General features: G+C 41.7%; 10 protein-coding genes across 12 annotated transcripts; 3 read left to right on the top strand and 7 right to left on the bottom strand.

Annotated features, from left to right (window-relative positions):
* Window positions 1-1,056: 1,056 nt before the first annotated feature.
* On the bottom strand, window positions 1,057-2,319 carry LOC108106343 (lysosomal aspartic protease). Its single transcript, XM_017213323.1, has one exon. The coding sequence runs from the start codon at window positions 2,293-2,295 to the stop codon at window positions 1,084-1,086; it is 1,212 nt and encodes a 403-aa protein (XP_017068812.1). The 5' UTR covers window positions 2,296-2,319; the 3' UTR covers window positions 1,057-1,083.
* Window positions 2,320-7,999: 5,680 nt separating this feature from the next.
* Window positions 8,000-15,327, bottom strand: LOC108106271 (diuretic hormone receptor). 2 transcript variants are annotated; one of them, XM_017213236.1, is made up of 12 exons: window positions 14,776-15,327; window positions 10,882-11,179; window positions 10,452-10,650; window positions 10,232-10,325; window positions 9,899-10,073; window positions 9,767-9,840; window positions 9,583-9,693; window positions 9,158-9,346; window positions 8,978-9,093; window positions 8,713-8,769; window positions 8,442-8,649; window positions 8,000-8,382 (listed from the first exon to the last, which is right to left on the bottom strand). In XM_017213236.1, exons 2-12 carry the CDS (start codon window positions 11,144-11,146, stop codon window positions 8,356-8,358), a joined length of 1,515 nt encoding a protein of 504 aa, XP_017068725.1. In that variant the 5' UTR covers window positions 11,147-11,179; window positions 14,776-15,327; the 3' UTR covers window positions 8,000-8,355. The 2 variants fall into 2 exon arrangements, with proteins under 2 accessions (XP_017068725.1, XP_017068726.1); XM_017213237.1 differs by having other exon boundaries at window positions 14,951-14,993.
* A 2,203-nt stretch (window positions 15,328-17,530) lies between these two features.
* Window positions 17,531-18,342, top strand: LOC108106351. Its single transcript, XM_017213331.1, has 4 exons — window positions 17,531-17,649; window positions 17,708-17,827; window positions 17,886-18,042; window positions 18,101-18,342. The coding sequence occupies exons 1-4, from the start codon at window positions 17,551-17,553 to the stop codon at window positions 18,313-18,315; spliced, it is 591 nt and encodes a 196-aa protein (XP_017068820.1). The 5' UTR covers window positions 17,531-17,550; the 3' UTR covers window positions 18,316-18,342.
* A 208-nt stretch (window positions 18,343-18,550) lies between these two features.
* LOC108106380 lies at window positions 18,551-19,068 on the top strand. Its single transcript, XM_017213369.1, has 3 exons — window positions 18,551-18,646; window positions 18,710-18,890; window positions 18,950-19,068. The coding sequence occupies exons 1-3, from the start codon at window positions 18,563-18,565 to the stop codon at window positions 19,066-19,068; spliced, it is 384 nt and encodes a 127-aa protein (XP_017068858.1). The 5' UTR covers window positions 18,551-18,562.
* Window positions 19,069-19,149: 81 nt separating this feature from the next.
* Window positions 19,150-19,776, bottom strand: LOC108106359. Its single transcript, XM_017213340.1, has 3 exons — window positions 19,690-19,776; window positions 19,541-19,636; window positions 19,150-19,485 (listed from the first exon to the last, which is right to left on the bottom strand). The coding sequence occupies exons 1-3, from the start codon at window positions 19,774-19,776 to the stop codon at window positions 19,150-19,152; spliced, it is 519 nt and encodes a 172-aa protein (XP_017068829.1).
* A 123-nt stretch (window positions 19,777-19,899) lies between these two features.
* On the bottom strand, window positions 19,900-20,924 carry LOC108106303. The gene is made up of 3 exons (XM_017213274.2): window positions 20,507-20,924; window positions 20,347-20,445; window positions 19,900-20,290 (listed from the first exon to the last, which is right to left on the bottom strand). Exons 1-3 carry the CDS (start codon window positions 20,600-20,602, stop codon window positions 19,922-19,924), a joined length of 564 nt encoding a protein of 187 aa, XP_017068763.1. The 5' UTR covers window positions 20,603-20,924; the 3' UTR covers window positions 19,900-19,921.
* Window positions 20,925-21,729, bottom strand: LOC108106302. Its single transcript, XM_017213273.2, has 2 exons — window positions 21,487-21,729; window positions 20,925-21,431 (listed from the first exon to the last, which is right to left on the bottom strand). The coding sequence occupies exons 1-2, from the start codon at window positions 21,688-21,690 to the stop codon at window positions 20,925-20,927; spliced, it is 711 nt and encodes a 236-aa protein (XP_017068762.1). The 5' UTR covers window positions 21,691-21,729.
* Window positions 21,730-21,912: 183 nt separating this feature from the next.
* Window positions 21,913-22,587, top strand: LOC108106356. 2 transcript variants are annotated; one of them, XM_017213337.1, is made up of 3 exons: window positions 21,913-22,020; window positions 22,081-22,164; window positions 22,222-22,587. In XM_017213337.1, exons 1-3 carry the CDS (start codon window positions 21,925-21,927, stop codon window positions 22,585-22,587), a joined length of 546 nt encoding a protein of 181 aa, XP_017068826.1. In that variant the 5' UTR covers window positions 21,913-21,924. The 2 variants fall into 2 exon arrangements, with proteins under 2 accessions (XP_017068826.1, XP_017068825.1); XM_017213336.1 differs by having other exon boundaries at window positions 21,925-22,020; window positions 22,081-22,587.
* A 38-nt stretch (window positions 22,588-22,625) lies between these two features.
* LOC108106235 lies at window positions 22,626-23,691 on the bottom strand. Its single transcript, XM_017213161.2, has 4 exons — window positions 23,587-23,691; window positions 23,399-23,515; window positions 22,954-23,342; window positions 22,626-22,896 (listed from the first exon to the last, which is right to left on the bottom strand). Exons 1-4 carry the CDS (start codon window positions 23,680-23,682, stop codon window positions 22,647-22,649), a joined length of 852 nt encoding a protein of 283 aa, XP_017068650.2. The 5' UTR covers window positions 23,683-23,691; the 3' UTR covers window positions 22,626-22,646.
* Window positions 23,692-23,810: 119 nt separating this feature from the next.
* LOC108106289 lies at window positions 23,811-24,969 on the bottom strand. The gene is made up of 5 exons (XM_017213255.1): window positions 24,832-24,969; window positions 24,660-24,773; window positions 24,277-24,518; window positions 24,112-24,222; window positions 23,811-24,056 (listed from the first exon to the last, which is right to left on the bottom strand). Exons 1-5 carry the CDS (start codon window positions 24,931-24,933, stop codon window positions 23,885-23,887), a joined length of 741 nt encoding a protein of 246 aa, XP_017068744.1. The 5' UTR covers window positions 24,934-24,969; the 3' UTR covers window positions 23,811-23,884.
* Window positions 24,970-25,014: the final 45 nt, after the last annotated feature.

The raw sequence follows: 25,014 nt of genomic DNA, 5'->3' as shown, positions 1-25,014 counted from the left end.
TCATTCAACTTCATTTATCACTTACCATATTTAGGCCAACTTAGTACCACAAATCTCATTGGTAATGGCAACGATACAGTTTTCACTTAGTAACCAAACCAACCCTTAAGTCTCCAGCCTACGTGGTATTTTGCAATTTTTGAGACAGCTCGTAAAAGACGCTGGAAAACTGTAAAGCCATCCGGAAGGATATCGCGACCGCGGCTGGGAATTTGAATACAAACGCAACGCGTCACTCGTAAACTTAAAGCTATTTATTTAATTTTTTTAAAGCCCGCAATTTAGGCATGAAGTTAGTGGGGATGGAGGAGGCGGTGAAAGAAAACCGCCAGAAGCGTCGCAGTTAAGGGAATTCACAGAGACAAAGGAGACATTGTTTTTCCAGGGAATCAATTACATCCTCAGTGCGCCCAAGGAACTCATCTTTCTCGTTTCATCCACCATCCAGCCGACATTTTAGCCAACAGTTTCTATCGACTCGCACTGGCTGCAAGCGATTTTTTTGATTAGCTTCCGCCCACACAGAATTCTCGAGGAGAAGCCATTCGGTGGGGACTAATGCATGGCAGGCGGCAGCAAAAGGAGCAGCAGGTAATAAAATAATAAAATTCTGTTTTGATTTCTGTCTTCCCTTCCAAGGACTCCCCCTTATACCAACCAAAAACATTGCTCCAAATACGATGACGTACACGTGCCCAAAAATAGCAACAGCTTGCTAACAAAAATTCAAGGCTACAAGGGAAAGGGTATATTGGAGTATATTAGATTTAGTATCTAACTTGTTTCTAACTCTTCTATTTACATTAAACTTATCTTACATTATTCTTTATAACAAGTCTTAATAACCCACTTAATCTTAACATCTTTAATCCCCCACATTTAAAAAATATATTTAACAAGATTTTATTAATCAAACATTAAGATAACCAATACTTAAAATAGATAACAAATTAGTAAAGGGTACTCGCCCAGCCCTAAGATCAAAACCATATTTTGTTTTTCCTTTTTTTTTCAGGATTTTCCGCGTGTTATGGCAACCAGTCGGTGAAATAACAAGAATCACATTAAACAGCATACATGGCCTCAGCTCTTGGCATCAGCGAAACCAATGCGATGCTTTTCCATGTCGAACTCTGTATAGTATTTGCCCAGAAAGACATCGCCCAGAATCCAAAGGGGACCCTTGGGTGAAGGTAGATCCACGGCAATGAAAGCAGATGAGCAGATCTTTCGATTCTTGTGGATATCCCGAAAGACATACTCGTGACCCTCCAGGAAAAACTTTCGACCTCCCAAGGCGAAGGTTATTCTTGGTAAATTAGAAACACTATCGCAGGGTACTAGAAATTGTCCAAACGACGATGGAGTTCCCCCTATGGACTCATTGATGAGTATGGCCTGATCATAGGGTAAAGCCAAGAAAGAGGTGCCCGTGTCGATAATCACTTCACACCCCCGCTGACACAGCTCTAGATTCCTGATACTGGCAGACTCCATTTTCACCTGCCAGTAAGCTCGATGACTGACCTTGACATAGGTAAAGTTGCCTTTATAGTAGCTAGGATTGGAACCACCAAAGAATATCGCTCCACCCTCCTTGCCATTCCTGCTCAGGTAAACACTAAATACGGGCTTGGCCAGCAGTCCCTGCTCCATCATGGCATAGAAAGGTGGTTTGATGTGCTGCATCGAGATGCTACGATAGGCCAGTCCAAAGATGCCATCGAATTTGGCAGCCAGGAAGATCGGACCCGGCATTTCAGTGGCCTCCGCAAAGGTCTGATCCCGAATATCCAACCCAGCCACTCGAACGGTATCCGTTGAGAGGAATCCCGACAGACTTCCACTGCCGTAGTGGATGGCAAAGCGGTCTCCTTTCACCTGGTGACTGGTCGATCTCTTGGCAAAGTACCGATTGTGTACCTTGCAGGCTAGCATTGTAGGGGCACAGGTTGCGGATGGCACCCAGAGATTCGAGGAACCTGTGTCGAAGATCACCTGGAAGCTTTGCGGAGGAGTACCTATCGTAATAGGTCCAAAGTACTGGGCATCCAGGTAATTGCTCAACGGCGCGGACTTTACCTCAGAATTCCATACTCCTCGAAAGTGGCTAACCTCCTCGGCATACTTCAAGCGCAGTCTATCCATCCGGATGCCCAACTTCTCGAAACGATGACGGGCAGAGGGAAAGCGACGCAATGGGACGCGATACAACTGCAGGCTGCAACTGACCGGAAGTAGAAACTGCAGCGGAAGTAAGAAAAACAGCGGAAGTAGGGAAAGAAACAGCCACATAATGCTATCAAAAGCAGTCGTTATTCAAGTTATATTTCGAAGCCAGGCAAGTGACTGTTACAATAAAATATCAAAGCAAAGTCGATACGATAACGAGAAATTGAGAGTGGAAAAGAGGGGGTGGTAGGTAGCCTTCCTGTCATACTTGTTGTGTAATAAATTGTGTTTAAATATTTCCATTGCATATGCCAAGCATCCGATTTCATATATGGAAATGGTTTACTAAGGGATGAGAATAGTTGTTACCCCTTGAAAAGAAAAATTCTACTCGAAAAAGTCAAACGAAAATCTCAGATTAAAAACTATATCAGGGCATAAACCTAAATTTACTGAAATTCTTAAAAATTTCTTTATTTTTCCAAATTTATTTACATTTTTGTTGGCAGCTTTTTCACACCAAAACAACTCCATGTACCCCATCCACCGAAATAAGTACCGAGCAGCATAAAAATTTCCATGAAAATGTAATTGGAAATGTGAAACGTCTGTGTGGCAGCAGTTTGGAATCGAACTCAAATCGAATATGTGTGGGCGGTAAAGGATGAGGGAAACCTTTTCATTGCAATATGAAAAGCGTCCAAAGGTGTCGGGTTCAAGTCGAGTCAATGTGTGAACTCAAACTGGAAAAAAAGAAAACGAAAAAAAGATGAGTGCAGCAATGGCAGGGTCTTCTAATTGTAGTTGTTGGCATTGAAGGGCGCTGCTCGATTGCACTTTCATTTCTACACTTTGCCATTTGCATAAAGATGTACTCAATTGCTTGGATACGAATGTCTATCAATATGTTTTCACTCTACATTGAATCACTTCGAGGGCAAACAGCATAAAGCGAAGGCTTTATATTTATTCATCATTTGTCCCAACGTGTTGGGCGCCAATTAAAACGTCAACCGTCTGGCTAATGCGACAATAACAAGGCCTTCAATATAGCATAATAACGGAATGGGAAGAGAAGACAGCAAATCCCAAATCCCGAAAACCTTTTTAGACGACCTCCTCGTGAAAGCCAGCTGTCAATGACAGGCCACACCTGCGCTAATGGTCCGGGGAATACGACAATGCCCGGGGTATCATCCGCTCCTTTTGCATTATTATTTTTCGCAGAAAGTCGCTGGGGGCTTGCCGGCACAATTAATTATTGCATTTTGCTGACTGACTCTCAAGGCTTTTGACCTGGCCCAAAAAAAAAAAAAAGATTGGCAAGTGAAACAAAACTGAGCGTTTAATTAAAGGCGACTTTCTGGCCCTGAGCAAATGAAATTATCCGATGAATTGATATTGCATTAGGTGCCATTAGGCAAAGAGCATAGAGAGCTAAGCAGCAGACCTTCATTGAATTAGGCAAACACAATTAAAGTTAAGGGAAAGGCAAACTTTGAGTTTCTGATTCCGGGGAAAGGGGAGCTGTCACAAAAATCAGTCAGTGGGACAGCAGAGTTGAAGTCAAAAGTCATGTTGCTGACAGGAAGTGTGCTGGAGTGTAGTGGGGGGAGGGGATGCCTGGAAAAGCTGTCACCGAGTGTCAAGAGCCGAAAGAAAACTTGTGTGTGGCAACACTTGTTGATTTTTGGCGAAAAGAAACGAAAAGTTTGTCTTCCTCTTTCGACCTGTGTCCACCACAAGGAAAAAGGTAAACTCGGTCTCGAAATTGGAAAGCGGAAATTGCAGGCAGCACATTTTGTATTCTTTGATGCTTATAAATTAGGTTTGGACCAAAAAACCCGAGTGAAAAGCAGGGGGAAAACAGCTCCCTTCTGGCTAATATGAAAGAGATAGAGTTCTTTGGGGAGAGAGGAGAGTAGAAGGGATGTACAGGTAGCAAAACCAAACCCACAGCTGGCCAAAAGTTTTCGCCAAGAACTGCAAGCCAAGTGGATGATTCAAGGCATGTGGTCTTGGCCAGAAAAAAAACCAATTATAACGTAAAACTTTGGCTCAGCTCTCTATCTCGACATTTTGGCCACACGAGAAAAAAAGGGTCTGGCCATGCGGTTTACTCTTGAAATTTCTGATTCTGAGAAAAGCCAAAAAATATATATATATATTTATATATACACGAGGAGGACGCTGACTTGTTGCCGTTTTAAATTATTTATGGGCCAATTAGTGGGGGTCGAAACAAACCAAAAACAGGGAAGACTCTCGACTTTGGGTATCCAGTTTATTGATTTGTTTTCCATTTCGCACAGACAGCCGCAGAAACTTTCCCTTAACCCTAACCGAGTTGTTAGCCCAGAGCGGAAAAATATAAATAAGGACTCGGCGAGTGTTTTGTGGGAACTCGAACTCGCATGTGGGATGCATTTCTCGGTTGCAAATGTCAATGGAGCAGCAGGAATATGGAAATAAATTGCCACTGCCAAGAGATGCAAAATAGTGGGGCAAATTGAAAAGTTTCTGCCACCATAGCAGGAGGTGTTATATTTCCAAAAGGATGAAGGATTATGTACTAAAAGGATAATGCTGTGCAGTTTGTGTACAAAAGTGTGATGAATTGGGCTAAGGGGGGGCGGAGAAAGAAATGGCCTTAAGCGTTGCTCTTAACTCATTAACACGTTGATTCTCGCACTTTAACTTTGCGGTCGTCAGCGGGCAAATTAAGCCGTTTTAAAGCCGGTTAAATTGCTTCGCCAGCGGCATTGATTGATATCCAGCGCTGCTGTGGAAGCAATCAATTAAGCGAACAACCATGCCAAACACTTTGCACTCAATTTTGATTGATTTTCTGAGCAATAAAGTGCTGAATATAACCGAAAGGTGCAAGGGGATAGAAATATTTATCGCAATGCCAATCAGTAATTAGTATGCAATAGAACTATATAGCATATAGGAGTGCTCTTTATAGAGATTGTAGGTGACAGGCACTGACTCAACTTCGCTGGCAGCTGATGTCCCAATTCGATTTGCATAAAGAATGTTACCCAGTTGCGATGACAGGCAGTGGAAATTGTTTTTAAAACCGTCATCAGCAGGAGGATTGAGGAAGTTTCGCTGCCATCCCCGTTGACAGCTTTAAGTTCCTGCCTTACCACCACCATCATCATCATCGGAAGTTCAAAGTTTTTCCCCTCAACAATGATGGAATTGTTTAAGCCGGCAAGAGCAAATATTTAATTAGCCGAGGTCCTCGGGGCAGAGTGCCATCACTAAGTCAGATGAGAGGAGAGGAGAACACATCCTGCGGCCAAATATTTTCGGCAACCACAGGCATTCGAGCGTGAGGCACGTCAGATGAAATACACTTTATGGCCAAGGACTTTCGGCGAGAATTCCCGCCGCCATCTAGGCGCTAAGTTTCTGGCCCTATTCATAATACATCTACACATAATTAAGGAGATTTGGCCGCAAAGGCAGAAGCTATACATAAATCACATACGCCCTGAATGCTCATCTCGTTCTATGGACAGTGTTTTTAATTAGAGAGGAAAGTTGCTTTGCAGATGAGTTTTTTCGTTTTTCTTTTGGGAAATGTAATATTTATTTCGGATTTATTCAGGCTTTTTATGAGCCATGTCGGCGTTCTACTAAGTGAAAAAAGTTATCCTACTATTAAATGTTTTCTTCAGCAAGAGAGGTCTTCTCTATATACTTCTTCATGTTTACAGACTCTTAAATTGTACGACTTTTTAATTGGGGCTTAAAAATTTTAATTTTCTTTCAATGAAAAAAATCAATACAATTTTATTTGTTGTTTCTTTCAGGCCAAAACCTCTGCTCCGTTATTATTCAGCAGGTGGCTCGCCATTTTTAAATGCCTTTTCTACGCTTGCTTGCCCTTTGACCTGATGCCAACTTGTTAATGTCAGAGTTTCTGCGTCGTGCCTTAAATGCCCCGCCTCTTGAGTTTTTGAGTATGGCTGTTAATTAAAGCAGCTGCTGAAGAACCCTTTTGGAAAAGATTTCATGTATAGTGGCCGCCTAAGCGACTTATAATTGAGTTCCGTTTCTCGCGCTGCTGAAGTTGCCATTTTATGCGCACAATTTGGTTAATTAAAATGCTACAATTGCGTTGGCATTTTTGTGGCGCCTCGTTTTCCTGCCACCCTCATTTCACCCCTCTTATCTGGCTCTTTCAGGTATTGAAGTAAGGCAAAGTGTCCTTGTCGCCGGTTGGCAAGCAAAGGAGGATCTTCAAGGCGACGGCTGCACACGACGCATATGTTGACGGAAGTTGTGCAAAAGTTGACGGGGGCATTGAAGTTAAGGACCTGCCACACATTGATGTGATTCCATTTGCGCCTTTGCCACACTTTAAACGTTAGTGTTTCGCCAAGAGTTTGTTTGGTAGTTGGTTTTCTTGATTTCCTTTTAAGTTTTATTTTAGTGGCACTTAAAGCATTTCAATTAGGCTAAGCACGGAAACACGACTACCACAATCGCCACTTCCGGCGGATGCACGTATATAAAAACCACGTGTCAGAAAAACAGCAAGTGAAATAAGGAAAGGAAAGAAATCTCCGCATATCAAATGAAGAGAAGAACAAACGTTTCGTGCATATTTCGAGCACATTAAACATTTATTTTTATTTTATTTTTTCTGTTTTGCCATGCGTCTCAGCAAGCAATCTGCAGTTGGAGTGGAATATTTACATTTGTATTCGGCTCTGTATTCTCTTTTTTATGTCTGGACTTTGCTTTTTGTATGCTCCTTGCCTTGGAATTTAGATACCCTACAATTTTTAGGGAGTTCTTTGATATTTATATAGAAAGAAAAAATAGGTTTGTATGCCCAAAAATCATTAATGCCTCTCTCTGTTAACTCTCTCTGTTAGCAATATCTCTTAAATTTTACCCATTTAATATCCAAAAGGGTATAAAAAGCCTTAATTATTTACGAAACCAACTGCCAGCGTTTCTAGTTTTTATCTGTACTTGCATGGCCGCTTCTCATGCAACATTTATGAGCATTTTGGGGCACAACTGGCAGTAGTTTCTATGAATTTTGAGAACGCCGAAATGTGTGCAACGCTTTTAGCTTAACATTTTCCATGGGATGCTTGTCTAAAAGGCTAAGCGCAGAAGCCATTTGGATGCTAAGTTCCCCAGAAGTTGACCTTTAAGGCAGTTAATAGAATGAGGGAATCCTTTCTTTTTTTTTTGCCCCAAACTTGGGTCAATTAACTCATTAAACTCTGCAGTGTTTTGCCACGCTCAGGTCTAATTAGCGAACAATTAGGCCGTCTATGCAACCGAAATTTCTATTAATTATAAATGTAATTGGGTGAAGTGAAAAGGTGTGAGCAAAAGGACTTTTATTAAATGCGACTCTATTTAAGGCCTGTTAGAATATTCAGAGCAGAAAAGCCATGATAAACCTACAGCATATTTCCTCTATCCTGTCAGCTTCATAAAATGTTGGTTTTGATAGAAAGTTTCGGCCATGAAACTTTTTGTTCGCAGATTATCGTAAAAGATTTTTGAGTTCCGTGCCGCTATATTGTTGGCTTGCCAAACTGTTGCATACTTTTAGGAAAGTTATGAAGAGCTGAACATGTGTTTGCTGTGTCAACTTTTACCCTCAACTTTTTCCATATTTGTAGCCATAACAGCTCCATACATACATACATATCTTCCAAAGAAAATTTCTTTGGCATTTTCTTTTTTAAAGAACCCGCACATCAAAGGACGAACCACCACAATGCTAAATCCCCGAAAAATGAAAAGAAAAACGGCAATAAAGTACACCGAAGTAAATAGACCATTTATTTAGATGCTCAGATTTTTATGTTCATACAGAGAATTAATCCATTTGCACATTGAGTTACATTCAACAGCTACAGTTGGAGTACATAGCGGAAATGGGGTTTCATCTTTTTTGATTCAATGGGATGGGGGCTTTCAGCGATTCACATAGACGACATCTAACAGTTTAAAACGATTGACCTAACTTAAGTTTGCTTGCTTTCTGGCTCCGCTTGGTACTTGGTTTCTTCCTTTCATCGTACTCCTCACTAAAATATCTAGTATTAGCTAACTAATCGCACTCGCAGATCTCCGACACGGAAGTGGAATTCAATGAAAGTTTCAGTCTCTTAAGATGCAGTTTGCTAAGGATTTGTCCTACACCGAGTTCTCCTCGAGTCCTTGCTGGAATTTCAGAAACGATTAGTCAAAGGCTGGACTTTGGCCCATTCCGCCTATCTCACCCTCATCAGAGGACTAATGGCCCGGGGCATTACGCTCAGAGTGCTGCCGGAACTCATGGCATTTCCCGCCAAAGTGGGCATCGTGTGCAGGGCATTATTAGATCCCCGGTGGAGCGAAAGTGGTGCATGCTGACCCACTAGTGTGGTGGTGGTGGCCGAACTCACGCAGGACTCTCGCTTTCCGCGTCCATAGTAGCTGGTCAGGGGTCTGCAACGGTGGTCAGGTCAAGATATCCCGTCACTTCTTAGCCACAATTATCACATAACTTACCGCATGCTCTCGGCCCGAGGGGAACCACCGCCTTTCGTGAAACTTTTCGTCGTGTAGCTGTCAAGTTAAAGGAAAGTGCAGAGAGAAAAAAATATATAACTTTGTTATTAGCAATTGGTAAAAGCAGTAAACAACATTCAAAATCAACAACTCTTTCATTTTGTTTTAAAAAAGATGTAAGCTTCTTAAAAAACACTTTTCCACTTATTTTAAGTTTTTATAACCAGTGTACTTAGTAACAAACTTATAAGTTTGAACTACTTACCGGCGGTTCTGGTTCAGCTGGATGGTTCGCGTGTCCCGCCACGTGGAAATGTGGTGTCTCAAAGCATTTCGCACCTCCGAGTTTAGGAAGCAGTAGAACAGCGACACCGAGAAGCCCTGTGACACACACATTTCTTTAAAAAAAAAGGAAAACCACTTGGCTTAGGTAGACAAAACCCACCTGAGTGCTGAGTAAAACCGCTCGCAGTACGGCAAACATGTGACCCATTAAGCCGGATTCTGATGGGCCAGCGAGCACCACCAAGTAGGTGATACCAAAAAGGGGGATGAGCACCAGCAAGGCCTTAGCTGCTTTCCTGTACTGACGAGTCTCCACTGTATTGGCCGAGCGCAGCTTTGTGATAAGAACCTGAAAGAAAGGCAACCTGATAATCTAGCTAGCTATTTTTGGCAAGTTACACTGGAAAAAATGGTCTCTGGTTAACTTTGCGTTTTAAAAAAGAAAAACTTTTAATAATTTTGTAAATTTTTTTAAAAGATTTTGGTCTTTTTAGCAAATTTAACCATGGGACTTTGGTTTTTGGAACCTTCTAGGAAGACATATTTAACTTTAGCTAGTTTTTTTCAGTGTAACTCCATACTCACCCACATGATGCGAAGCAGGAAGGTGAGATTGATGATTAGTACCGCACAGACAGGTCCTTGGTATATCCAATCCACATGGGTCTCCTGCATCCAGGGACAGTTGATTTCATACTGCCCAAAAAGGAAACAGAAAGAAGAGTAGACTCTATTAGCAGTTCCCTTCGTAATCTCAAAGCACACTTACCTTTTCGGGAGTACTGTAGGTGACCGTCAGACTTTTTGCCACCGCCCATGTGACAACAAACAAGGCCGGACCACCTGTGTCAGCAGGGGTTAAACTTAATTGTTTGGCAAACTTCCAGGCATCCAAACTTACCCCAGCCTATAGAAGCGTAGATATTGAAGCGCAGATTGTCCCCCGAGAAGGTCTTCACCACCAGCATATAAAGATACAAACCCTCGACCAGCATCCAAAAGAAATTGGTCAAGGTGAAAAAGTGAAAGAGGGTGATCAAGGCAATGCAGCTGCCCACGCCACTTCGGATAGAGATCTAAAGATGAAAGGGCAAGCTCTATATTTAATAACCTTCATTTTTAGCCTGTCAGGGAATGCTTTTAGCTTGCTATTAATATAGAAGCTGCACCTTTGTAGACCAAGTATGATTTAACAGCACTGCAATTGCAATTATCTCGTGGACATAATACTCACCTGGACGGATAACAAGAGTATCCAGAACAAAGCCGACATGATGTACGTGAAGAACAAGTTGGCGTGAATGGTGTTGCGCAGGCAACGCAGCTCCCTGCGGCGAATAAGACAAAGGAGAGGGGCTGTTAAGGGGGGGTTAGGTAAAAATAAATGCCAGGCAAGGATATATATACGATATATATATATGTACTAGCATAGGGTCACCAGGGGGTCGACTCACTTGAAGTAGGCGAAAACAATCAGCGCCAGCGAGAGCGATACCAGGCTGATGGTATATCCGATGTAGTAGATAATGGTGGGCAGCTCCACGATGACCTCGAACTCCGGCACCGACTCGGGCGCGGGCAGGTGGGCGCAGGCATCGTAGTTTGTGTACTTCTCCCAGGTCCCATTGGCATGGCAGAACCTCGTTGCATTCTCTGGACAAATTCGAAAAGGCACGCAAGGAAAATGTAAACAATTTTATAAATAGACTGAGTTCCTTTGCTTTCTTGTCCTAATCAAAATGGTATTTTTCGAGTTGACTTAATGTCTGGTTTTTAACTTCTTTAAGCATAACAAAGAATGAAACTTCATTAAAAGGTTGTGATCTTTTAAGGTGAGATAGTATAAAGTCATAATTTCTTTACTGTTCTCTCATCCAAACTTACTAGTGCTATCATAATGTATCCCCTGCAGCTCGTCCATGCACTGGAGCACCGCCAGGGTTCCGCGGGCTGTTCTCGGCCAGCATAGAATCGAGTCGAACTGGGTGAGGCAGTGGTCACTGGCGTTGCCATAGGTCGAGGCCTCGATGTGTTCCTGCACCAGACACTGCAGCTCTACGCTCTCGCCGATGCCTTCTAGGTTGTGCAGCTCCAGGAGCGGATCACTCCCGCTGGCATTCACCGATTCGATGTGGTCGTGGTCACTCATTCTATAACATCCTGGCACTCAACTGGTGTGGTACTATAATAGGTTAGTTTAAAGTTTTATTTTCAAAGAAAGGTAAAATTAAGATGATATTTAAGCTTAAGTAAGTAAGCTTAAGAATTCTAGATTTAAAGATTAAAGTAAAATAATGTTTATTGTATAAAACCTAAATGTCCTTCCAAGAGTTAGTTTTCCACTATCATATGTGTTATGATAAATAAGACGTTTCCTAACTACTTTCCTCCGATTTAACAAAGTTCAAATCTCTCCCTTGCTGAATTCGTTCAATCAGAAAGTTATAATTCCCACAATTGTTAGGGGATTCCCCGGCGGTTGGCTGAAACCAAGAGCTGTCAGGCAATGTTCAATTGCCAACCCTTCATCCTCAACCCGCTCCACCGCATCCGCGTCCACGGCCTGTGGCTTTTGGCCTGTATGTGTTAATTGCATTGGCCATGTTTCACCGACTCTGGGCAACGCCCACATCGTGGCTGGCTTAAAGAGCCATCAATTCTGCGTGAAGGGAAGTTAGCTTTAAGTCGAATACCAAGTCCAATGGTCCAATGGCATAGGCAGAGGCATAGGCAGAGGCACAAGCCCAGTGCCATAAAAATTCATTAGTTTTGCCATCAAAGGCGGACGGGAGCGTCAGCAGATCGGAGGTCCTGTTATTCGGTACTGATATGTGCCCATAAAAAGCAAGTCAAAAAGGGTCCGGAAGTCAAGGTTGATGGTGATAGAAATTAGAAACGCTAACTTCCTGCCAAAGATGGGGGCCCTGGGCTGCCAAGTTTGAGGTTTGCTGTGCCTCAGAGCTAAAATCTCGCATTTATGTTCTGATAATAAATGGCATAAATGATGCATCGTTACATTAATGCAAAACATAAAACAGGGCGGCAAATAAGACACATACATACGCTATATATATATATATTTATATTAAATATGTAGATGGGTCTGTTCACAGTGAGCTATAAAAGTTGTCTGAACGCTCTAAAATCAAAGCGGAAGTGGTTAGCACTTTCTACTTATCTTTTGGCAAGTTTTAAGCTAACAAGAAACCGCTTTATTCCCAGGGGAAAAACCTTCACTGGAATCCACATTCATTTCAGATGAAAATGCTTATCTTTTAAGTGCCACCCAAAACCAAAAGCCAATTACTTTCTGTGGAATTTCCGATTTACTCGGACAGAACATTCCCGAGGCGATTTTCTAATTGGCCCAGGAATTTCTAGCCACAACCCATGAAATATTAAACCTGCAGGCAAATTGAAAATTCCGCCCAAAGGCTTTGGTTGGTGCTCTACTTTTAGCTCCCACTGTCTCCGGCGCCTTTCCATTTTCCTGGCTCATTGTTTCTCCTTTTTGTTTTTCTCGTAAATTAACGCAATGTACGTTTGTACATAAAACAAAAGGCTGGTTGATTATTACTGCACAGCACATGCCTGCACGTCTTTTCCGGAGTTTGCCAGGGTCCTGGTTCCTTGTTCATTAGCCGGTCGGTTACTTATAACACATACGCCCCGTTGCCTTCATTCCATTTCCCAAGCCTTGCACGCTTACAGCACAGATGAGTTAAGACAGCAATATTTACAAGCCGCAATTTAAAGTTAAAAATATTTGAAAAGGGAAAAAAATGGCAGAGGAGCGCCTCTAATTACCTCATAAATAACGTCGGGCGAAAAATTAGCTGGCCTAAATTATGGCCATAACAGCTAATTGCATATTTGATTTCAATGAAATCAGAAGTAGACATGACCAAAGCCCAAAACACCCAAGAGGAACACATACATTTGAAATCAGCGTGTGGATGCAAATTCATTCTGACAGCTACAGCCTGGCAACGGGCAAATCTCATTTATGACCAGTCAATTTGACGAATGTCCGCCCGGCGGGAAAACAAGGCAAAACAAATTCAGCCTGGTCGAATCAACGGCGGCATAAAAAGGACATTACCAGAAATAACCGAAGGCATAAGAAATGGGTCTGTTTGGGATGTGAGCTGGACAAATCGCACATCGTTCTTTCTGCTCCTCTGCCTCCTCTGCCCCCTCTTTGCCTCTTTGCACATGCTATTATAGAAGATTGTATCTAATCTCGTACGATTGCACACAATGGATTTGCCAAAGGCGACACAACAAAAAAAAAGGGGATTGCTTGTGGGTTTCTCCGTCTTTTTTTTTTCATTTTTTTTCTCGCCCATGCGAGAGTTTCTGCAATTTCCGGCTGCTATAATGCTTATAAATGTTTGCTCGCAATTGCCGGGGATTTCTTAAGGGGATTGAAAATATAATAATAGTGGCAAGCTTTCGCCGTTCGCACTTATACAACAAAATATGCAGACAAAAAATTAAATTATTTTGCAAGCCATTGAAGGCTGTTTCTTTTTATCCAACTTTCCACTTTCACCTTTAAACAAAACGCTACATCATTGCACGGGACATCGGCGGGATGGAAAAGTGCTATTTCGGTTCTCATTAATGTAGCTCATTAAATTTTATATGCATAAGCTGCCATAGCAGCAGTGGTAAAAAACGTAGCATTTAAAATTTATAAACATGCCACACAAGAGACCAGCAGCAGCAGCAGTAGCAGCAACAGCAGCAGCAGCAGTAGCAGCAACAGCATATTACGTATACGCCACATGGACAAAGGCAGCCTGAAAAGCCAGCACGCAGGCATAAGCGTATAGAAAGTTTGTAATTAAATTGCTCATTTAAGCATGGAAACAATGTATGCGATCGGGAATACAGAGGGGAAATATAAATATATAATATTCAGCATATAACCCAGAGAAAATATATTGCTAATTTTATTCATCCTCCTTGGGCGCTTAAATTTTATTGTTCTGGATTTTGTGTAGTTTCCTTGGAGGCCGATAAGGAAAAGCCAGTCTAGACAAGCCAACATCATAATTTGCAGGCACGCACTGCCATTTCCATTTCCGCTTGAGCCAGATCTGCTGGCCACTTCGAAAGCTTAAGTCAGCACATATCCTTTGAAAGGTTGGGTACTGTGGAAGGGGCCGGACACTCCAGCGATTGCCAACAAGTGTGGCGTTTTATTGTCTGGACTTTAACGGCTCTCCTTAGCCATTGTATGTGGCACGTGCAGGCGCCTGCATTTGTAGCTACGTGAGGGATCTCTCACCAACTCCGTCGGATAGTCCTAAGCATAAACCCATAAAAATCTGCTACAAAAGGAACGGGAACCTGGTCTCCAAATCTGTTATTTATTGGTTCCAATAAAAATTTGGTTTAATGCATTACAAGTTGCCGAAATGCCAGGGAGATTTGCTGTCGGAGATTTACTCAGCTCGCAGCGGAAGTCCATAAAGCTAGGGCAACAAGTCTTTCCTGGTTATCACTTGGTAAAGTGCTGGATTGGATGGGGGTTTTTGATTTCTGATTTCTGGTTGGAATTTTTACCCCAATCGATACAGCAAACACGCAAAACAATGCCTCTGAAGCCCTGGCTAAAACCCCATCTTCTCGCACCCGTTCAGCCGCAGAAATTTCGCTTTTGTAAGCGGTTGCATTGTTTTCAGCAGGTGGGCGTGTGTGTGTATGCACTGGCATTTTAATTAACCACAATTTGTTTCCCTTACCCAACCGCCCGGGAAAATTGCCTACCTTCTACTCTAACACCGTCCGTATCTGCAGAATGAGGATTCCCTTTCTCCAGTTCAGCAATTTTTCTTGATATCCTTGGGATTTCTTGTGTGTGTTTAACACATTTGCACTGGGGACTTTTCAAGTGACCACCGAAGCCACAGGAGGCGGGTCCTTTGTCCTTTCGACCACTTACTTGACCCGGCTTAAATGCGTTTAACGCCTTCTAAGCTGCGAAATGATTATGTTTAAGCTGTTTCTGCCGGAGTGGGCGTTGCGGCTAGTTGCCTTGGTTATTGACACACCCCCACGCACTGGGGCCCAAAACTTTATTGTGTTCACATTTATATGCAGGATTATTTATTATGGCCACATTTGAACCCTAAACAAAACTCTAAGGGCCATTGCCTTTGCTAAGTTATGCGTAATAGATGAGGTAATTATTTTCTTATTCCTTTTCTTGCTAATTAAAATTTACATTTTCCACTTGCACATTATTCAAAAATTTGTTTCCACTTTAACGGTTTCGAAGGAGGCCCCTTGAATTCGAGACAGTTTTGAAATTCCGAAAAGAACCGCACTCGTTCACATTCCGCTGATAACTGAAGTTACGGCCGAAGGATGTGTCTTAACAAGCCTCGCCTTCTTACCAAAAGGCGCCAATTTTGGGTTCCACAAGGGGAAAGCTCGCCAAAGCTGCATTCCACAAGCTGTTGCCAAAGCTTTTCGCCGGGCAACAGGTGGAAAACCGTAGGGGGAAAGGGGGTAAAAGGACCCCAAACAGGAAACCGATTCGATTGCAGTTCTAATGCCTGAAAATCTGCCTATTTGATTTATGCAAATATGTGCTGGGCCCGATGTTTGCCCAGCATTTCGCTGGCTGTTTGTTTAGGGTATACGGAAAAGGGATACTCCTGATTTTGTAACAATATATATATATATAGAATATATATACAGATTGAAAACTCCATGCTGGTCCTTTGAAGTCGCAGGCTGAATTTAATTGTGAGTTGTGAAATGCGCACGAAGACACCTCTTACGTGGCCTAATCAAATTAAACTCAAGTGGCAGACCCCCGAGACTGACAGTTATTGAAATATCAATATAGCTAGGCCTCCCGGCAAATCAGTTCCCGGAAAATGTGTGAAATTAAATTGTAGAGAAAACAAAGGCAACATTTTTATTTACAAGCCAGCTTTTTGCTTGCCCGTCTGCTAAATTTTTATATTACAATGATAAACATTTAGACGGATGTCCTGGGTCTGCTACGGGCCTCGGAATGCGTGTGACACATGAGGGTTGGCTTGGTGGGTTGGGCTGGGGTTTTAGATGGGGGAGGGAGTTTATGGGGATGTCGACATCCTTATCCAAACTGTTTGATTTTCAAACAAATGCTAATGTCAACTGCCACTCAGAAGCATTTAAATTCCAATTTAAAAATGCTTTCTCTCCATGCCAAAAGCAAAGACATGTTCGTTGTCCCCGGCTTGTGTTCCTCCCACATGCTTCCATCTCTCTGTTTCTCCGATTCTCTGTGTATCTCTACTGACCCGGTATTCTCCAGTTCTCCAGCAGGCATTAAAGCGTTCGTTCTGTCTCATGCATATTTAATGTCACACGCATTTCAAGCAGCTTGTTTTTTTTTTCTTTGCAGAGATTTTTCTCCTCTCATATATGCTTCTCACACTTTCCACCTGAAAAGTTTTTTAATTCATTTGCGGATAACCAATCGGGAAATTCATTGAATGCATCACCTGTGTTGCAATTTGCAGCCATTGTCTGTGATGTGGCATAGAACATTGGGTTTGGTTTTTCAATTAACAAGATAGGCCAAAAGGAAATGGGAAAACTAAAATCAATCAGAGTGCAAAACTTTGATAAGCTTGTTTTAATTCATCGGGGATTATGTAGTTACCTAACTTCCATTTAAATAATGTACTCTCTCGCGGCATTTAAGCTCGCATTAAGCACAAAGGAACTCCGATGAAATCGTTTTATGCCCAAAAAGCCATCAGCTTAGTGGTTAGGAACATAAGGAGGAAATCACTGAGCAGAAGACACAACAAGCCCACAAAAGAGAAGCACGCACACACAGACACTGAGAAAAATCAATCATTGACTTCTCTTTGGAAAAAGTAAGGTAATGCTATATGATTTCTGGATAAAAAATCTACTCTGGTTGGTAACATAAATAGATCTTGTAAAGTAATATATTTATAAAAATAAAATCATAACCCATTTCATAGCAATTTCTCTCAGTGTAGCCACACATGACAGCTGGTGGTGTGAGCACTCAACAATTACTTAGCTGGCATCTTCAACACTTCGGTGGCCATAGGGGGTCTCGTCTTTCAGCATTCTCATTAATTACACGCCGCACTAATTAGGATGTAACGGAATAGCGAAAGGATTATCCGCATCCTCACCTGGATGGATGTGAGTCACCCGAACTTTAGCCCCGCTTTAATCTCTCATCCATATTATTTTTGCCCAATTTGCGTCAGCTTCTGGTATTTCCCCAAACAAAAATTCTTGTCACGCACGAGCGCTGTCCAAATAAAATCGAGTGGAATCGAGTCCAGTCATCAGTCAGTCAACCTTTGTGAGTAACTGATGTTTGGCTCTCAGCCTTCGGCAGATGCATTGAACCAACAAACAATGGTAAACGACCCGACTTCATTACTCGATCCATTAAAAGCCGTCCAAATTTGGCTATATAAAGCGACGGGCTGACGGCCAGAAAAATTTTATTCATTTTGCGGCACCACAGCGGACATTAATCACTATATTAAAAACATGCAAAAATCTATAATTTATTTTGGTTTTTTCCTCGTTTTGCTGGAGTGTTCACAGGCGGCATTTAACTGCTCGCAACCCCCGAACTTTAATAATTTCGTAAGTGAAAATAATAGTTAAGAAAGTCTTCCTGAAAAATAATAAATCATTCCTTTAGGACATTAACACTTGCTGTCGCACTCCCGAATTGGACATGGGAGATGTGCCCCAGAAGTGCCACAAATATGTGAGTGGCTTGAAGTCAGCAAACTCGAAATACCCCAGTTTTGCTCACCTGGTAAGTAGTTATATTTTGTAAAGGAAACCCATCCCTTTAAGTTCTTTCACTATTTCAGTGCTATCCTGATTGCATCTATCGGGAAACGGGTGCTATGGTCAATGGACATATTAAAATGGAGAGGGTTAAGCAATATCTAGAACAGCATGTTCATCGACGAGATCAGGATATTGTTTCCCGTATAGTCCACTCATTTGAGTCCTGTCTGACCAACGGTGCGTATGATTATTCTTAGGCAGTTTCATAAATTAAAGTTTCATTATTTTCACACAGTTAAGGGCCACATGGACTCAATGAACATTGAGTCCTATAAGGTCCTTCCCCATGGCTGTTCACCTTTTGCCGGAATAATATATAGCTGTGTAAATGCCGAGACTTTCCTCAATTGCCCATCGAAAATGTGGAAAAACGAGAGACCCTGTAACTTGGCCAAGGAATTCGCTGAACAATGTAATCCCCTGCCCCATGTACCACTGCCCAGCAGCTGATGCTCTATATAGATTCCATCTTTGTAACATGTAAACAAACATTTAAAGTAAAAGTTTCGTCCATTAAGTTTAATCTGTTGCCTGTTTTTTAAATGCCATTAATATCCGACCTCGGTGTGTTGACCATTAACCAGCAAATTGACCATGACAACGGACTACGAGTACTTTCCGTCTGCTCCCATTGGACTTTATGATCAGTCAAAGTTCGATGTTCGATTGAGGAACAGTTGTCGATTAACCAGCAGCCATGAACCAGTTAACCTTTGTCGGCTGCCTTTTGCTCTGGTCAGGAGCTCAGGCTGCCTTCCAGGACTTTGTGATAGGACCTGAGGTAAATTATAAGAGAAATATTATAAAATAATAGAAATAAGGTAAATAACCAATGCTAATTTAGTCATATGATGATGATAACGAGTTGGCTCCGTTCGGAGAAGAATATCCAGAAGAGGAGATGGATGAGGACATCATGGTCTCCTTCCAAGATGTTGAACATGATGGTGTTGTGGACACCAATCTCCTCATGAAAGCTCTAATACAGCATGCCAAACGCTTGGGTTTGAGTTTGGAAGAACTTGGTAAGCCAGAAATTATATAAAACCGAAATTTATACTTTTACATCGACTTTATTTGATAGCCAACCTAAATCTGGAGTCAGAAGAAGAAGAATCCATGAACCAACTTGGCTGCCCATCTGGGCAAAGCGTCCTTCGATACGAAGAAAAGCCCACCTGGCGGGATGTACTCTTTAACTAAGCTAAATAAATATCATCACACAGTGATCAAAGCAGCTGAAAATATGTGATTTATTTCATTTAAATTTCGCTAACCATTTAGTTAATCATCGCAGCGTATGCTATATTCCCTGGCCTCATTACAGCCGGGACTGTTGCTCCAGACACTCTCCGGGCAGTTGCGATAGAAATAACGGTGGGCACACAGGCCGTACATCAGGGCCATGGAGCCGCACTTTCCAGTGATGGGCATACGTCGGCGTTTTAGGGTCTTAATCATTACCTTCTCCTGAGCAGAACAGCTCTTAAAGCCATCTACATAGACCTGGAGAAATTCATCAGAGCCCAAAATGGTTTTCATCATCTTTTCAATGTTTTCCATTACCAAACTTGTGCCGTTCATAGCATTGGCAGCTTGGAAAATGCACTCAAAGCTGCACTGTAAAATGAGGTTAACAAAGTTTAATAATCTTAAGAAGATTCATTCGACTTACGGGTGATATATGAGCCCCATTTACTAAGTACTGACTGCATTTCGAATTGTAAGTTTTAAAGTCCAAATTCGGCAGCTTGCAACAGTTTTTTAAGGTCTAAAAGGTAAAGGTATTAGTTATCCCAACTTCTTTATTAAAAAATTACTCACTGTTACATCCGGCCTTTGAGCGCAAGAGATATCTGCAGCTCGATAGGCTGGTAAAAATATTAGAGCCCAAGTCAGCAGGTGAAGCATTTCGAGATACTTCTGCTGATTTCCGAGTTACCTAATTCTATATATATACCACCCAAACCGGATACCCTAACTACTTTCGCTTTGGCCCATTTACTTAATATATAACCATTTAATGTTCATTTCATATTTTATTACCGCTCTCAACTTATTGACTACTAGTACCACGTGATGATCTCGCACTCGTACAGTTCATGTTCTGCAATCGTGCCAAGTTGCATAACTCAGTGCTGGACCAACTGGATGAGGGGCAGTGGTTGAAGACGTATTTCTGGGCACAAACTCCATAGAAGAGGGCAGTTGGAGAGCACTGTGAGGTTTTATTTTTAGAACGAGGTCTCCTATTGCTTATCATATCTTGTACAGTTTCTGTACAACTCATTATGCCGTTGAAGTAGGCATCTATGAAGTCCGGATTACTACCGAAAAGTTTTTCCAGCATGAGTTGGAGATTGTCAGGATCAATGGCACCGTCCACCATGCTGTTGGTCGTATTAAATATGCATTCATAGAGGCACTATAAAAATGGTTATGTTATAAAATTATCAGACTATAAGGATACCTAAAACTTACGGGTGATATTCTGGGAGCACCAACTGGCATATATTTGCCGCATTCTTTTTTAAATTGTTCAAATCTAAAAGTCGGATAGGCACAGCAATCCTTTACAGTCTGTGAACGCACGATATCCATATATTGATCTGATTGATATGGCCTATAAGGTAATACTCACATTGAAATCCTGACGACGAGTACAGTCTACATCAGTGGGATTACTCCTAACCAGTACCACCGAACAGCAGATCAGCAGAGCTATATTCCAGGCCATTATTTCAGTCAGTCTGAGCTTCGCATCGCTCTAACCGCTTAATTTATAACTCGGTCTTCCACTAATTAATCGAGCACAACGAAAACATTTTAAACGATGGTCTCGTGAGGCAAAATGAGCAGTCATCGTGATCTGATGGTGGATTTATAGTGGTCCAAAGTTCAAAAATATTCGCAATTGGGGGCTCGTCTATAACCAGACAAATGCAATTAAACTGTCTGAATTGGATCAGCTTAAATGCAACCGATTAGGAACTTGAAAAACAGACAAATAATAAGCGATAATCCCCAGTAGTTAACCAGTTAGGACAACTGGACAGATTCTAATCTGACAAGAGCCTTGAGATTATGATGGTTAAAATGCTAGACACTACCAGTTGGAATCCCTCGGAATCTAAGTTACAGCCACTTTGCTTAGCCATCTCCCTTGCCTCCATATCATCTGTCTTTTCATCCAACTTTTTCGTGCAGGTGGACAAAGTTTTTTTAAGACTGTCGCAGTCTTCATCTCCCCTCCAGTTTTCGGGAGGACAATCGGCGGTTAGGTACACCGTGGTGCACTGGGCATGTAGCATCGCATATGGTAAGCAAGTGGAGGAGTCCATTCCTATTTCCTCCGTCAACTGATTGGAGTAGAGCAACAGAAAGTCGGCGTGTCTTGAGCCCAAGGCCTCACAGGTCTCATGGGCTGCCTTCAAGGCAGTTCCATATTTATCGTAACCATTCAGGGGACTGTACAGGGTTGTGATCATCAGATAAAGTTCTGGTTTCCTAATCTTGTTTTCCTTATCAAGAATATTCCAATGGTTATACAGGCACTCATAGCGGCACTTTGAATGTATCCTTCAGGAGATTATTTAACATATATGCAACCGAATTACTCACAGGACCATAATTATCCCAATAGGGTGTACAATTGCTGCCAATGAACAGAAACTTATCGAGAAAGGACTTTCCGCAACAGGAAACCAACTTTTGGGTGTTCAGCAGGTCCGTACATTGTTGCAATCCCGACTTATCGTTGGTGGCACTGCAAACAATCAACGGCAGCCACAAGAACTTCACCAACTGCAGTACAACAGAAGACATTTTAAGGATGCCGCGTTATGAACCCTACATAAATTAAACAAAAAATTTGGAAAATATAAAAATATTTACTTTTCTGACTAAAAAATGATGTAAAATACAAAGCCAATCCCTAGCAGCATCAAGGGGTTAATATATGGTTGGGTGATCTTTTCTAGTCATCTCTCTGCTGGCCACACGCAAACATATTTTTACACATTTAGCAGATTCATTCATTAGGCTCTCGAAGCTGTAGCTATGCGGACAGGGCGTATACTTGTTGCCTTGATATTTCTTGGTTTGGTAGATCCTTTTTATTCAGCCAAGTGCAAGGCAGCTCCCAAATCAGTTCAGGTATATTATGGTTTTAATCTATATACTCATTTGAAGACATTTTACATTATTTTTCAACAGAATGTCCACGTTTGCTGTCCAGCACCCATGCCAAATTGGGGAGTTTATAATAGCGAGTGTAATAAATCGGGACCTCAGGCCAGTGTAAGTACTAAAAGTATATCCTTGAGTCAAGTTAATTTACTGGATTCCCTCGTTAAGTGCCGTTTGGCTTGCATCTTTAATGTCAGCTCAGTTCTGCAGGGAAATCGATTGATTCAAGGCAAAGTCCGACCCATGCTAGAGCGGGCTTTTTCCAATGAACCCACCATCGATGCATATGAAACCAACTTCGCCAGATGTTCTTCGGTGGTGAAGAGCAAATACCAGGAGCTATCTCCATTGAGTCGTCAGAGTGACGCCTGTGACAGACACGCCCTCTTCTATAGCCTTTGTGCATATGCCCGCTTGATATTCACCTGTCCGGATAAAATGTGGCAACGGAATAATAGAATGTGCCAGGAGGCTAAAAGCTATGCTAAGAGTTGTCCATGGCCAGCATTAAAAATGTTCATGAAAAACACATAACATTACTGTGGATAAATACGATTGTTATGAATAATATTTAGTGGGTTTTGGTTTTATTTTTAATGAGGTTGCGTGATCATGTCGAGAACACTGTGATGACATTGCAAGTGATAGCCCCCGCACTTCCCATTCCGCCCATCCAATTCGGCGATGTAGTAACGCTTTGGCAGAGCCTCATATCGTGAGGTACTTGGACTGAACATTATATGAACTAAACTGCCAAGAACTCCATTAAGATCTCCCAATTGGTAGTCATTTGCTTCACAAATCAGTCTTAATAAGCAGCTATCACCTGAGCCTAACCCATGCCTGGAAAATGTAATAAAAGTTGTGATTTGTAAGGCCCATAATTAAGGGAAAACTTACAATTCAAAGCGATGATTGATTATATCATAGAATTTGGAACGTGAGAGTAGCGATCTTCTTGCACGACCTCTGGGCACAGGCTCACCCATGCCATCTAGGGGAAATCCCTGAAAGAAATCCTTGTAGTCATTGTCCTCCTCTTCTGGTGGTGGCTTTGGCTTTGGCTTATGTTTTTTTTTGTGCTTATGTTTGGGCTTGTTTTTTGTTGGCTTATTGCCAGCTCCAGGTTTGGGTTTAGTCTTCTTTTTCTTCTTATTATGATGATGTTTGTGCTTGTGCCCAGAATGTTGGTCATCATCATAGTAGTCCTCGTACATAAAATCATGAAACTGTTGGTGTCCATGGTGATGGCTCATAATGCTATCATTATCTGTGCCATTCCCATGTCGCTAAAAAGAGATTTCATGATCAGAATTTGAATCATAGTTTTCTTCTAAGTTCTTACCAAAAATGGCGGCTTCTTTTTCCAAGTTCTGGGCAAGTCATAAGACACTTCAAAATTGTAGGACAAAAACGTTTTTTCTCTCTGTAAATCCAAGGGCAAGGCAAGGGCCACAAAAAGCTGACAAGGGCATATAAGATAAATTAGAAAATATTCTTTAGGCCTGATAAAAATCGTATCCCAAAACTTACTGAAGATGCTCCTCCCGTACTCCAAACGAACTTTGCCTGTGAAGCCTGGAAAAAGTGAAAAGTCAACAGGATAAGGAGGGTTCTATAACCATCCATTGTATCCAAAATTCATCATTCAACTAAACTCTTAGTCTCGAGAAGCCAAAGTGAAAACCTATTCTTTCAATCTAGAAGTGACTGAGCAATTAATAATTTCTAGTTTCTAGCAGCGAAAGTTGCTAATTGAAAAGCCAGTAACACAAATTGGGTCGAACGGTAGGTTCTTCTCAAGCCAAAGATTTATGAATGTATGTTTGATCTATATTTTATTGAGTTCAATGTGGTTTAGAATCTCTTCGAAAGGTTGTGAAATCAAATCCAGAATACTTTCGCCACAGCCTGGTTCATAGAAATGGCAATGGCCATTCCAGCCATCGTGTTCCGCTTGGTAGTATCTCAGGGGTAGATCTTCTGACTCGGAAGTGCTGGGACTTAAATGGTAAAATATATATTATATTTGGTTTAACTAAGTTATGTTGATAATACCTGAATAAGACATGCATTACACTGCCCAACACGCCATTGAATTCATCTAATTGAGCAGCACTTGTCTCACAAATCAGGCGAAGTAAACAAGTTTCTCCCTGGAAACCACTTCTAAAATATTAAATTTAGTATAGGAACTAAAGAGTTTAACTTATATTAGCTCACCTTCTTAGTTTGTCTATGAAAATATGATAGATATTTGAGCGTGTAAGCAGGGATCTAACTTTACGTTCTTTCGAAAGCATTTCAGTAGTGCCCTCCACTTCATCCTGCTCTTCACCTCCCCCATCCTCACTCTCGTCCACTGTGCAATTTTTGCAACCACTGGCCAACTTTCGAGATGACTCCGAAGCTGTGTCTGTATCCGAACTATCCACCACTTCCACCGACTCTATGGGACCGTTTTGCTGGAATTAGAACCATGCATAAGTAAATAATCGAACAAAAGTGTCATTCTGGTTGAACTGTTAATTGTGCCACAAAAAGAGTGTTAATTGTCAACAAATGTGGCGTTTTATAGCCGCAAACAAACCGAAAATGAAACTTACAAATATTGTCCATTTCTCCCATTTGTCGGGTAAATTGTAGTTGGCCTCAAAATTGTACGAAACAAACACATTTCGATGGGGCAACTCGAGCGGAACAGCAATTGCGGCAAAGATCTAAAGTTGCGATGTTTTAGTACTCTTTTGGTATATTCTACTTTTTTCTATAACTTACACCATGGGTACTGGCTGTTGTAAAGGCCACAAAGGAGTTGCTTAAATCAAGGTAAACTGTTATAAGGAAAACCAGGCCAAGAAAGTAACTAGGGAGATTCATTTTCTCAAACCACAGACGCACGTTAGACCACCACGATGTTCAGACCGAAACTGAATTACAATTGGAGTCGGGCACTCGCAA

The sequence above is a fragment of the Drosophila eugracilis genome, unplaced genomic scaffold (genome assembly GCF_018153835.1).
Source record: "Drosophila eugracilis isolate 14026-0451.02 unplaced genomic scaffold, ASM1815383v1 contig_81, whole genome shotgun sequence".
Taxonomy (NCBI): domain Eukaryota; kingdom Metazoa; phylum Arthropoda; class Insecta; order Diptera; family Drosophilidae; genus Drosophila; species Drosophila eugracilis.
Note: the sequence above shows the minus strand (reverse complement) of the source record. Positions and strands in the feature narration are given on the sequence as shown.